Below are 12,977 nucleotides of genomic sequence, written 5' to 3' on the forward strand. Positions count from 1 at the left end.
AAGCTTTGTGCGCTTTTACCAGTTTGTTTCCAGGCTTTACAAATTTGAAAATTGCGAGCTGTGTGGACCTGCTACCCCCCAATCTGTCTACGATTAAGGGTAACATAGGAATGTGTTTGATACATGCACAGCTGAGCTCAACCTTGTTCTAGGAGCACCTTGAACCCGGGTCAAAGTATTCCCAAGACAAAACCTGACAAAAATGACAATGCAGTGCGTGGGAGGTGACTGCATTTCTACAGCCTCCCCTTCTCTTCCGTTGTTGCATCCTTGGCCTTCAAAGCACAGTCCTTGCAGAACAAAGGAAGTTTCCCCCTACAGAGTCAGCCTCACGCCAAGCCTTCCTCGTTCTCTCTCGTCTAGACCAGGCTTCCTCAACCTCGGCCCTCCAGATGCTTTTGGCCTACAACTCCCATGATCCCTAGCGAGCAGGACCAGCGGTCAGGGATGATGGGAACTGTAGTCTCAAAACAGCTGGAGGCCCGAGGTTGGGGAAACCTAGTCTAGACTGGCCTGCAGCAACACTCCAGGGTTTCAGGCAGAGGACAGATGCCAATGGTAATTGAAGCCGGAGCCTTCTGCATTCAAAGCAGGTGCTCTAACACTAAGCTAAAAACCCAAGATTCTAGTCCTCAAGCTTCCGAATTAAGGGACGATTCAACAGGAAATTAACAAGCTGCCTTATGGGTCAGCGGCATCTACACTGCCTAGCAGTGGCACTGCAGGGTTTCAGAACCAGGCACCAGCCCTCCATAGACTGAGCCATGGCTGTGGTGAGCAATGGGCAGAGTTGATGACAGTCTAACTAGACCCTGTGGCACAGGCTGGTTCTCCATGGAGCTCAGCTTCCAACTCTTTCTCCTCTTCCCGCACGGACAGTTCCCTGGATCTCGCCTCTGTCCCTACCAGGCTGCAAGAAAGCAAGAGACTCAAAGGACTCTCGGAGGCTTATTTAAAAGGTTTATTTAACTTTTTTAAATTTGAGGTAAAATACTTTTCATATCAACTTCCATAACAAAATACAGAGCTATCAGATACCCCTGGAAAAAATATGTATATTATACATATATTTCTATAACATTACATCATATATATAATATATATGCAAACTTTTTTTTTGAAGACTTTATAGAAAGTGGAACGTCTAAAAGGCACTGCACGAAAGCATGAGGACTACTTACATTTTTTTTTCTTAAAAAAAATTTTTTTTTTTTACACACAATTTTAATCCTGCTTTACACAGACAAAATAAAAATACCTCAAGCGTTAGAGTTGCCGTTCGGATGTGTTTTACTCCCTGCTGACTCTCAAAGCATCATAAAGACAGGACCATGTCTCATGAAAAATGATTCAACAATAATAATAAATTTTAAAAAGTCGTCGGTAAATACTTTGTCACTTTAACACTAAAAAAAAAAAAATCAAAGTTGCTTCGTTTCTTTTAAAATAAATCTAATCAAAAGTATTCCAAACCAAAGACATAGCTCTCTTAAAAACCCATCAGGATCCGTAAGACGGGGGGAAAAAATGAGAAAAAAGTTACATTTCTTTAAAAAGCGAAAACAGTTATGGAATTAAAAGGGCAACCAAGCAAATATAAACCTCCCTTGAAGGTTAGATAAAACCCCTTTCTACCTGTCTTCATGGGACAAGTACAGACTTTATGTATCACCCATGACCTGTCTGCATGTGTGTATGTAGGTTTTTGTGTGTGTGGAGGGGAACCCAAAGTTTGGGACGGGGCGCCTTGCCCTAAAAATAGCAGTTCGGCAACAGTGCCCCACAGTGTCTGGGGGGCAGAGGTTGGGGTCCCCCCCTCCCCAGCATGGGTGGGTAACAGGAAATGGCTTCTCAGTTGGCCAAAGCGAGGGTGGAGGCAGCAGCGGGCGCCACCTTCGCCACATGCGGGAAGGAAGGGAAGCCAGGGTGGATCTGGGCCTCAAAGTCCGGCTCCATCCCAGGGCGAGGTCTCCTGGGGATTAGGCATCCCCTGACGCAGGAGTCTCGGGCGATGAGCCACGCAAGCCGCCCCATGACCCAGGAGCGGCAAGACTCAACATGCCCGCTGCTCTCTTTCGGGGCGAGCCAGGAAATGGACCCAGACGTTAGGAGAGGCTGAGTCAGGCCCTTTGCCCGAGGTCAGTGTGTGGGGGGTGGGGAGACGTGAGGTGCCCTCATTCACCCTCTCCGCTCCCCGAGAAAGAACCACTCTCCTCCGCCTTCTGCCAGGCTTTTGGGCAGCCAGGTTGCAAGCTTCAAAGTTTCCTTGCTTCCTGCAAGGCCAGCAAAATCTAAACGCTGTCCAAAAATAAGGTATTTTAATTCTCGTTAAAAAAAGGTCAACACACTCTCGATTAGTCGCAATAACAGGAGTTTAGCCGCCCACCGGCTTGAGTATTTGGCACTACGGGAGAGACACTTCAAAGCATGTGGCTGCTTTTTCCTGCAGGAAAAAAAGGGGAGCCCCTCCCCTCAGAAGCCAGGAAGAGGCCTTGCCTGCTGCGGCCCCTGCAAAGCCACAGCGATGGCTCCCTGAGCCAGCTGAAGGGGAAGGTACCAACCCCCCCACAACACACAAAGCAGATCACTTTGCTTTGCACCCCCTCCCTCGTGCCCTTCCAGTACCCTGAGCCTTTTCGCCACCATCCCTGAACAGGGCATGTCCGCTCTGCACTGCCATGGCTATCGGCAGGAAGGAGGCAGAGGAGAAAAGGGACAGCAAAGGTTAGGGTGTTTGTTTTAAGACACGAATTCTCACTGAAGAAGTGCAAATGGGATTTCTCACGAGCAACCCCCCCCCATCAACCCCCCAGCCCCACCTGACGTGGCGTCTGGCACTTGGGTACAATAGACTGAAGGTTTGCATGTACTCATCTGAAGAAGAAGAAGAGGAGGAGGAAGAAAAGGCCGTCATGTTTCAGTCCCTGAGTTTTGAGCCCACCTCCGCCAAACTCTGCCTGTCCGGGGGAAAGCGCTGCAGGCCCCCCCCCCCAACGTTCATAAGGCTGTTCGTGCGCATGATGCTGGGCAACACCAAAGAGGGGGAGGGTGGGCTTGCGTGAAGCCCAGCAAGAGCCACACAGCTCTTGAGGGGGGGCACAGCCCATGACACTGGGGCGAGAGCCTCCCCGTTCCCAAAACTTCCGTCCCCAAAACAGTATTTGACTTGGTCATCCTTGCCAGTCTTGAAGTAAAACTGGTAGCCAACAGCTTCCCTGATGTCCTCCAGCCCAAAGACAAGAGGCAGCAGCTTGAGATCGCTCACTGGGGGGGGGGGGGACTGCACCACACCAGGAATTCCCCGAACCTGGTCCGTTGTAGGGGGGCAGACACTGGCAAGGGGACATTCAAAGAGGCAAAGCGAGAGTTTGCACAGGGGTGATCTTTGCGTTGGGGCCACGACTGCCCACAAACCCCAACAAGCGTGCAAGGAAGGAAGGGGATCCTCGCCTTCGCAGTGGCAGGAAAAAGAACGGGCACTGGGAGACGCCGCTCTTGCAGGGAACTCGTCATGAGCTCCCCATCTCTGTGGGGTCACCCTTGGGGGGTCAAATAAGTGTGTCTGCATGCACAAGCTTTCTCCCTTTCTTTGGGCAGCCTTGGGAGAAGGGGGAAGAGGAGCAGCCGCAGGGGTGCTCTGCCCACCACACGCCCCTGGGTTTTAGGACAGTGCCCACGGGGAACCAGAAGACGGGCAACCCGACCCAGCCGGCCCAACTCTGCTGCTAACTCTCCAGCACTGCCGCCATGCTGCAACCGCAAGGAGGACCAGGCCCGTCTTCACACCCTGAACTACGTGCCTCCTCCGCAGAAAACAACACCCCAGCCCCCCCAACATAAGCCTCTCCATTTCCCAGCACTTGTCTCCAAAGCAGGCAGTTAAGGCAAGACGGAAAAGGCCGGGGGGAGCTTTCCCCTCCCAGCGCTCCCCAAAAGAGGGAGGAAGAAAAAGATGCCCCGATAAGTCATTCTGTGGGAGCTCCCAGCCGTTTCTCAGCTCTGTTGCCCCCCAACACCCCTTGCCCACAACCACCAAGGGAAATTAAAGGGGGGGGGTCTTGTTAAAGGCATTCAAGGTTTTCGTTTACAACCACATTCCTTGCACATCCCTGAAAAGGTTTTACAATTGCTGAGTCATGGCTTCTTCGATAATTTTTCAAAAAAAGTTTTTTTTAAAAAACGTGACCATTCGGTGTGTCCCCCTCCCTTCCCCCCCCCAGCAAAGTCCTAAAAGTAACACTTATGGTTGCCAAGCCCTCATTCCAGCCGGCCCAGGCCCCCAGGCCCTCCCCTGCCCCAGGGGGCAGCCGCCAGCTCGGCCAGGTCTCATTTCCCTCTCCTCTTCCTGCAGTGCAATGTCCTGGTGGCTAAATAAAGCGTTTTCCTAGCTTGGTAACGAGACACATTTCCAGTTCTGAATGGCTAGGAAGTTCTCCGCCTGGTCCACCCGCCCCCCACCGCTCCCCCTCCAGAGAAAAGAACTATGTACATTCAGACAGATTCTTGCTTCTGTAAAAGACCGTAAGGGGAGAGGGGGCAGAATTCAAGAGAAAAGTCCTTTCACGTCAGTGGAAGCCCACCAGGAGGCAGGGCAGCGGCCATAGACGGGGCCACCGGGCTGCAGACAAGGCAGGCCTTGACACAAACAGCCTCTTGCCTGCAACACACACACACACACACACACACACACACACACACAACCCCTAGAATTCATAAAACCATTCTAGCCTCCCCACTCCTCCTTTTCCCCTCGGTCCCCTTCCCTCCTGGCTAGGCAAATCTTGCTACAGTACAAAGCAGACACACACAAACACCGCCACGGCCATGGGGCTTCTACAGTCCTAAGTATCCACGGCAGCTTTGGGGGCCAGGAGGATGTGTGGGGTGTCCAGGGCTCCCCAGTAGGGTTTCCTGGCCCCCTGCTCCTCCTTCAGGCCCTCCGCCTGCCGGTCGTCGTTCCAGCGCCTCTTCAGGCGCAGTTTGGGGGGCATCACAGCGGCGGAGTCCTCCCTCTTCTCCGGGGCCCCCGCTGCCTCCCCCATCGTCTCTCGCGGGGGCTTCTCAACGGAGACGTCCTCTTGCTTGGGCTTCTTCTCGTCGGCCAGAAGGTCAGCCTGGGTGGGCGCTGGGGGCTGAGCAGCTGTAGCTGCCGCCGCCGCTGCCGGCCAGGAGGGGGCCACTGGCCTCACAAAGAGGGTCTTCTCCCGCTGCTCCTGGGCGCTCTTGCAGGTGGGCGACTGGGTGGCTGAGCGGCAGCCTCCCTCTCGCCCCGGGGACTCCCTGCCCTCGGGCTCCTGGCGGTCCGGCAGGGGCTCCACCTTGATCTGGGGGGAGGACGGCGGAGGGGCCCCGGGCCTGCCGCCGCTCTCCGGCCGCTCGCGGTTCTTGCGTCCGGCAGGCGGGGGCTGCAGCTTGATGGGGAACTGGGCCGGGTCCTCCGGAGGCAGCTGGCAGGGGAAGGGCGGGATGAGAAGGCCCGGGTAGCGGGGGAAAGTCCGTGGGCTGAGGTGGTAGTTGAAGACGGAGCAGGCCTGCGAGTGGAGGTAGTGCTTCATCTCCTCGGGGTTGAAGGAGAAGCAGCTGCCGCCCACCGCAAAGGGGCTCATGCCCGGCGAGGGGCTGTACGAGAAGAGGGTGGGGGTCAGTGACAGGGCCGGCGAGATGGGCACGTTCAAGACCCCTCCGCGCGTCGGCAGGGGGGAGACGGCGAAAGGGCTATGTGGGTCGGGGTACATCCCTGACCGTCCAAAGAGGGGCAGCACCAAGTCCGGCTTGCGCTTCTGGTGGGTGACCCCACCTGCGGAAGCGGTGGCGGCGGCGGCAGCAGCGGAATTGCGGGAAGCCAGCAGGTCCACTCCGTGGCGCCAGTCCGGAGAGCCTCCCTCCAGCTCCGGAGCTGGAGAAGACTTCTCGCCGCGGCCGCCGTTGTTCAAGGTCTCCTGGGCGGACGAGGCGATTGGCCGGCCGGAGAAGCGACTGGGCTGGGCGTCCTCGGTGGGCGAGTGGCCGTCCAGTGGGGAGAACTGGAAGTGGGACGAGGCCGACGGGACAGGAGGGGCGCTTTGGGGGACGACACCTGAGGAAGAAGGAGACGGAGGGGCGTGAGGAATGGAGGCCTGTCTGAGCGTTAAGAGGGGCAGGCGGGCTTCTGCAGGGGCTTGCCCACCAAGTGCCCTGGCCTCCAGGAGCAGCCCCAGGTCTCACAACCCCCCTCTCAAAGCTCCAGCCCACGGAAATTATCATCCTCATTATTATTTATTCAACTTCTTGCCTGCCCTTCACCATCAGGTTCCAGGGCAGGTGGCAACAGTTTAAGGTTCAATTATCCAAAACAGTTTAGAACAAATTAGGGGAATAGGGTGGGACCTGGATACACGGAGGTATCTCCAGGGTCAAAGGCCCAGGGTGAAAAGGTGAGGCTGCAGCGTACGGCAGACACGGGACCAGGAAGGTGTCAAAGGCACTTCTGTGGAAAGGGGGTGCCACAACTAGGGGGCTGCCAAGGAGAACCCAGCCACACCCCACACCTGAACACAGCCAAGAGCCCCCACTCTGCCAACTGTAATGCCCAAGAGGGTATGTAGGGAGCCTTTTGCATGTTGGTGCTGATTTTTAATGCCCTAAACTGCCTCAGCCCAGTAGACCTGAAGGAGCATCTCCACCCCAATTGTTCAGCCCACTGAGGTCCAGGTCCGAGGGCCTTCTGGCGCTTCCCTCCCTGTGAGAAGTGAGGTTACAGGGAACCAGGCAGAGGGACTTCTTGGTGGTGGCACCCGCCCTGGGGAACACCCTCCCATCAACTGTCAAGGAAATAAGTAACTATCTGGCTTTTAGAAGACATCTGAAGCAGTGGCGTAGCGTGGGTTGTCAGCACCCGGGGCAAGGCAAGTAATTTGCGCCCCCTAACCCGTGGATTTGCGCCCCCTAACCCTAACCCCCAGATGTTGCACCCAGTGCGGCCGGCCCCCCCTGCACCCCCCACGCTACGCCACTGATCTGAAGGCAGCTCTGTTTTGGGAAGTTTTTAATGTTTGATGTTTTATTCTGTTTAATATTCTGTTGAGAGCCACCCAGAGTGGCTGGGAAAACCCAGCCAGATTGGGGGGGGAGGGTGTTAATAAATAAATCATCCTCATCATCATTGTGTTGGACTAGGGTGTGGGTGAGACCAGGGCTCGAATTCCCACTCAAGCCAGGAAAGCTCACCAGGTGTCCTTAAGAGCCAGTCTCTGCCTCTCGGCCTAACCTACCTCATAGGGTTGTTGTGGGGATTAAATGAGAAGAGGGTAGAACTATATATGCCACCTTGTGAGATAAAAAAAGCAGCAGCAGCAGCGGCGGCGGCAGCAACAACAACAGAAAAATCACCTTTGGCCAGGAATGGCTGGTGTGGCCTCCCGTTTCCCTGAAACCCTCAGGCACAAAGACCCCACATGCCACCTAGGCTGCCACTTCCCACAAGAAAGGAAGCGCCAATATCTGGGGCGAGGGCAAAGGAGGCAAGGGCCAAACAGGTTTGTTGCGTCAACCTCCCCACAGGGGAGAAGAAAGAAAACAAGCTGCAATCATACTGGGAGGCATTCCAGGACTTCAGCACCTTCCTTGCCTGCTCGGTGCCAGCCCCAGGCAGCCAGGAGGGAGGGAAGGGGAGAGAGAGAGGCGAGTGCAGGGCGGACCCGAGAGGAAGAAGAAAGGGAACTGGAACAAGCAACATCAGGCAGCAACTGCCCAGACTTGTTCCTGCAGGAGCCCTAATGTTGTTCCAAGACAGCTCTTCTTTCCTCCGCAGTAACAGAAACAGAGAATTGTAGGGTTTGAAAACCACCAAGGGAGGAGAGTCCCCCACCTTCTTCCAAGGGAGTCCGTTCTGCTGTCCAACAGCTATTTTGGAAAGTATGAGTTGGCGCTGGTTTGCCTTTCCGTGGGAAGTGGACGGAAGTTCTCCCCTGACCTCCATGGTCCCCGTATACCTTCCCCTGCTCTTGGGATGGACCCGCAATGGGTGGCCCCATGCTCAACGCCCTTCTTCTTACCTGTTGGCCGGATGTTGATGAAGGGGTAGTTGGGCATCACCAGCTTGTTGAAGTTGAACTTGTAGGTGAACCTCTTCCCTTTTGTCTTGTGGAGGATCCGCTTGTTATAGTAGTATCTGCCAAATAAAGCAAGGAGGGATATGAGGGTGCCAGCCAGCCGTGAGGAATGCTACGTCCAGACAGCTCAGTGGGGGAAGCACTGGGGTTGCCTGCAGAAGTCCCTGGGTTCAATCCCTGGAAGCCTCCCACATTCCTTTATTTGGAAACACAAGGACTGGAATCTGAGTTGAGATCCTGTAAGAAAGGGGCCGTAATTCAGTGGTGAGAGCACCTGCTTTGGCTGCCGAAGGGTTCCATCCCTGGCATGGCCAGCTAGCGCTGGGAATGTCCCCGGCCTGAAACCCTGGAGAGACGCTGGTGCCAGTCAGTGTCTATAATACTGAGCTAGATGGACCAAGAGTCTGTCTTGGCGTAAGACTGCAGCACCTAGAAGCCTCCTTTGTTTTTACAGGGAGGGTTGGAGCTCTTTAATGGAACATCTACTTTGTACGGAGAAGATTCCTGGGCCCAGTCCCCACGGGGGTCTCCAGGCAGGGCAGAGGAACCAGCAAGCTGCTAATTCTGCCCATCCGTGTTGTCAATACTGGGTAGGACAGAAGGCAGATTCCGCTGTTCCTGAAAGAGGCGCCTGAAGGGAAGAACACAATGTCAACCTGTTGGGCCAGCCGTGCTGCTTTGTCTCCCCGGTGCCATTTGGAGGCTCCTGGAGGCGGCGAGGGCAGGGCTCTGCCTCTCCTCCTCCCTGGGATCAATGGTTGGGCCTGCATCCTCCAACCTGTCACTTCCTTCCTCTCCCTTTAGGCACAGGTTGCCGCCTTGTTTGCTGATCTCGGCCTCCGCCACCAAGGAGTTGAGCAAAAAGCAGAGCAGCAGCCAAGTCCGTGGGCTCCCCTCTGCTCAGCCACCACCTCCTGGGCACAGATGCCAGAGGGAAGAGGCAACCTGTTCCCCACTTGGCGTGCGCCCTCAGGTCTTGACGCTGGCTCAACAGCTCTGGCTGCCTTGTCAGGAGGAGGAGGGGGCGAGAGAGCCAGAAGAGGAGGGGGGCAAGGACAGGGAGCCCTTGCAGAGGACCAAGAAGGGGCACCCCAGCAGCCCTAACAGAGGACTGCCTACGATGCATCGTGGAAGCAGAGACCATGGCAGGAACCAGCCAGACTCCTGCACTAGATACAGCACCCCAGATCTGCAATGAGCCTGTCCCAACCACCCCCCTCCTAGAGACACAGAAACACAGAATTGTAGGGCTGGAAGGTGTCACCTCAGGGGTCACCTAGCCTAACTGGAATGCAGGAATCGCAACTAAAGGATCCCTGGCAGGTGGCCAGCCAACCTCTGCTTAAAAACCTCCAGAGGAGGAGACTCTACCACCTTCCGTTCCACAGCGGAACAGCTCTCACTTTCAGAAAGTTCCTCCGGATGTTTAGTCAGAATGTCCTCTCTTGTCATTTGAATCTATGGATTGGGTCCTATCTCCTGGGTCAGCCGAAAACAAGCTGGTTCCATCTTTCATGTGACAGCCCTTCAGATATTCTGAGGATGGTTCTCAAGCCACCTCTTCTGCTGTCTCAACAAGCCTGTTCCCCAGTTAGCCCTCTCAAGCTCAGAGAGAGTCCAGGGGGGCTTCTCCGTCAAGGACTGCCCCCTCCCCAAACAGCCAAGATCGTAAGACCCTGAACCTTTCAGCTTAGAGAGACCTCTGAATGGTTGCTGCGAAAGCTGATGTCTCTGTTCTCCCCCCTCTGAATGACAGCTGCTGGAAACTTCGGGGCTTGTGACCTTCCCATCAAGGGACCTGACTGGCCACTGTGGGGGCAGGATGCTGGACTATATGACCCCCCAGGACCTGAGCCAACCATTAGGCTCTGCCGATGTTCTTATGACTTCACTGCAGTTCCTGCATTGCAGGGGGTTGGACCAGATGACCTTTGGGATCCCTTCCAAATCTGCAAGCCTGAAACTTTGTGCGCCACCCTAAACTGCACGCCAACGTTCAAGCCTCGCTTCCACAATGAGGGAACTGAATCCCAGGAAGCCAGCTGTGGCTGATCTAGGGATCCATTTTGTACCCTCCGCCCTCTGGACTTTCAAGAGCAGAAACAGAACGGGATTGGGAAACTTCCTGGAAGGCTGACAGCACAATTCTCAGAGGAAAACCTTCTGCCTTCGAAAGGACTCCTTATCGCTTGGAACACAGGCCTAGGATTGCACCCGAAGCACTTCAGATTGCAGAACCCTGCAAACCACAGAGAGCAAGTATCCCATGTTGCCCTAGTTAGGAGCCCAGCCTTCTGCCCTTGCAGAAATCTCCACCAGGAGTCCATTTCAGACCTGACAGGGAGGACTTTGCTCCTCTTACTCAGGCCCTCAACTCCCACATTCCCTGGGCCCGCACCCTGCTACCCCTCACCTGAGGGCCCGGCTGAGCTTGTCGTAGTTCATCTGGGGCTTGCACTTCCTCCGGCCCCACAGCCGCGCCACCTCGTCGGGGTCCTTGATGACAAACTCCCCATACTCCCCCTGCTGCCAGGCAATGACGTGCCGGAACTCCTCCTTCTGCAGAAGCTCCAGGATGAAGTGCCAGAGCTGGATCTGGCGGGAGCCCGGGCTGGACTCCGTCTTGTAGGCCCAGTCCGGGAAGTGGTAGCCTGCAGAGAAGGCCAAAAAGAGAGGGAGCTTCAGGGGCAGAAGAGGAATGAGGGTCCCACCTGCCGAAGAGCCACTTTCTCTCCACGGAGAGAGCCTCTGTGGTGGTCACCTGGCTATTAAAACTATTGCTGCTTCTTTCTTTATTATTATTGTTATTATTATGAGGTGCAAGATCCCAGGAGGAAGCATCGTGCAGTCCCTGGCCCTCACACTGTTTTGGCTTCTTTGACACGAGGGATCAGGGACTTGTGAGGTCCTCTAGACCCTGCAGGGCTCCACCTCCTAGCAACCAATGGCCAATGGCAAGGAGGACGGTGGCAGCTGGAGTCCAGTTCCTCCGTCCTGCTTCACATCATCTATAGTTCCAAGCGGTCTCAAGACTCGTGGACTGATATGGTCACCACTACGCAGTCAGAGCGCCTCTGCAGTGTCTTTCCACGCCCCCTCCAACCACCTTATCACTTTGCTGTCCTGTCTGCAGAACCCCCTAAGTCTAGCTGCAAGGCCAACAGCCTGATCAGTCCTGAAGCAATGGCATCTGCCAAGATAACATCTCAAGGAAGGAGAAAACAGAGGGCAGTTTCTTCACAGACAAAGAAGGCATCAAGCTTCTGAGAAGAGGTCCGGCCTCTGAATTCACAGAGCCCAAGGGTTCGATGGGTGGGATTCTTACCTCCTCCACCCTCTGGCTTCTCCACAATGGGGCAGCCTGCCTTCATTTTTCTGCTCCTGCTGGATGTTCCAAGGGTAGAGGGGGAGGAGAGAGAGAGAGAGAGAGAGAGAGAGAGAGGCGCCATGATTACTTTCTAGGACTTATTAGCTGCTGAACTTTCTCAGCCCAGGAGAACCACCATGCAGAATTCCATGGCTTTGTCACAAGCAGCCATCACAAGAGGGTTCCCTCATCGCCAACTCCCAACCACAAATAATCATCAATGTCCCCAGTTTCTACTTATTAATCCTGCCCTTTACCCCAAGAAAATGGCAAGCCAGCGACCAGCAAAGTTTTAGAGCCAAAAGAGGGGGGGGGGAGAGTTCTCCTGAGTTGGGAGGGAGCTCAGTTAGGGGGCCGGCCTCCCACCCTGGATCAGTAACTATGGGGCAGGCCAGGGGTGTGTGTGGAACAACCCCAAGTCCCACCAGAAGAAGGAGAAATATCCACATCTGATTCAGATTATTCCATATTGATGAAACGCCCATCAAGCTCAATCCGATGGTGGTTGGCCTTCCGTGTCCCTGTGGGCTCCCTGCCCTGGAAGCAATACTCAGGCCAGTCTCTGAACGGCTTTCCCCAAGCAAGCTGTTTACCAAAAATCCATCACTTGGGTGCACCCACAGCAGGCAGGGGGGCTGCTCAATCCCTGCTCCCAGAACAGCCCCCCAAGTGCAGTGACTGCCAAAGGGGCAAGACAGGACAGAGGAGGCTCCTGAGCAGGGAGGGAAGTTTGCTGTGCAAGTTTGTGCCTGCCAAAGTTTCACCAGCGCAGGGTCCGGAGTGGGGGCTCCAGTTGGAAGTAGGGCAAAGCCACAGGGGGAAGCGGGGAGGGCATCCCAGGAGCCAGACCCCGTGTTAGGGAAAGCCTTGCCTACCCTACTGGAAAGGCTGTGAACGCAGAGGCCGAACCCTTATCAGCAGACACGCACTGCACACACACACACACACATACGTCTGCCCGGTTGCAGGAAAGCTGCTCTGTCTGGCAGCCTTCGCAGGATAGCTAGTGGGGGCCCACGAGCCTCTCCAGCCGGTCCTCCCCCAGAGCCCTTTTCTTCCTGGCTTCCTCTCCCTCCACCACACCCGTGTTTGAACAGTGAAGTCACCGAGAGACTATTTTAAGCCAAGAGAACATCCCTCCCTACAGCCCAACAACTGGGATTTGAGAGGGGAAGATTTCTCCTTCCTTCTTCTGACTGAGCGGGCAAAAAACGATAAGGGGGTCATAAAGGGATTACCTGCTCCCTGCGCTCTAACAATGCTCCAAAGCCTTCCCACAGAGCGCCTGGCACTCCCTACAAGGGGGGTGGGGGACGGGCCCCACTCCCTGCAGAGGAACACCCTTCGCCTCTCAGCACTGGAAGGAAAAAGACAGCCTTGGCTCCGAAGATTTCGAGGGCAGAGGAAGGCAGGCAGCTGCCTCCAGAGCCCAGTTCCACCTAAAGGCAACCCTCTCTCCCAATACGCAGCCCAGAGTTAAGAATTACGCCCGGGTTCAAATTCCAAGGCGGCGGCTTCGG

The 12,977-nt window shown here is 55.3% G+C and overlaps 1 protein-coding gene across 3 annotated transcripts in view; it reads right to left on the reverse strand.

The window, feature by feature from the left end:
- Positions 1–944: 944 nt before the first annotated feature.
- Positions 945–12,977, reverse strand: part of ETV3 (ETS variant transcription factor 3) — a 13,652-nt gene continuing 1,619 nt past the window's right edge. The window contains exons 1-5 of one of the 3 annotated variants that reach the window (XM_083715800.1): positions 12,696–12,971; positions 11,416–11,474; positions 10,504–10,741; positions 8,034–8,149; positions 4,354–6,076 (exon numbers count right to left, since the gene is read on the reverse strand). In XM_083715800.1, coding sequence (XP_083571926.1) covers positions 4,842–6,076; positions 8,034–8,149; positions 10,504–10,741; positions 11,416–11,461 — 1,635 coding nt within the window. In that variant the 5' untranslated portion in view covers positions 11,462–11,474; positions 12,696–12,971 and the 3' untranslated portion in view covers positions 4,354–4,841. Of the gene's footprint in view, positions 6,077–8,033; positions 8,150–10,503; positions 10,742–11,415; positions 11,475–12,695; positions 12,972–12,977 lie in introns of those variants that run through there. The other 2 variants (XM_083715799.1, XM_083715801.1) reach the window with 2 other exon arrangements.

This window comes from Podarcis gaigeae (assembly GCF_964106915.1).
Source record: "Podarcis gaigeae genome assembly, chromosome: 16".
NCBI lineage: Eukaryota > Metazoa > Chordata > Lepidosauria > Squamata > Lacertidae > Podarcis > Podarcis gaigeae.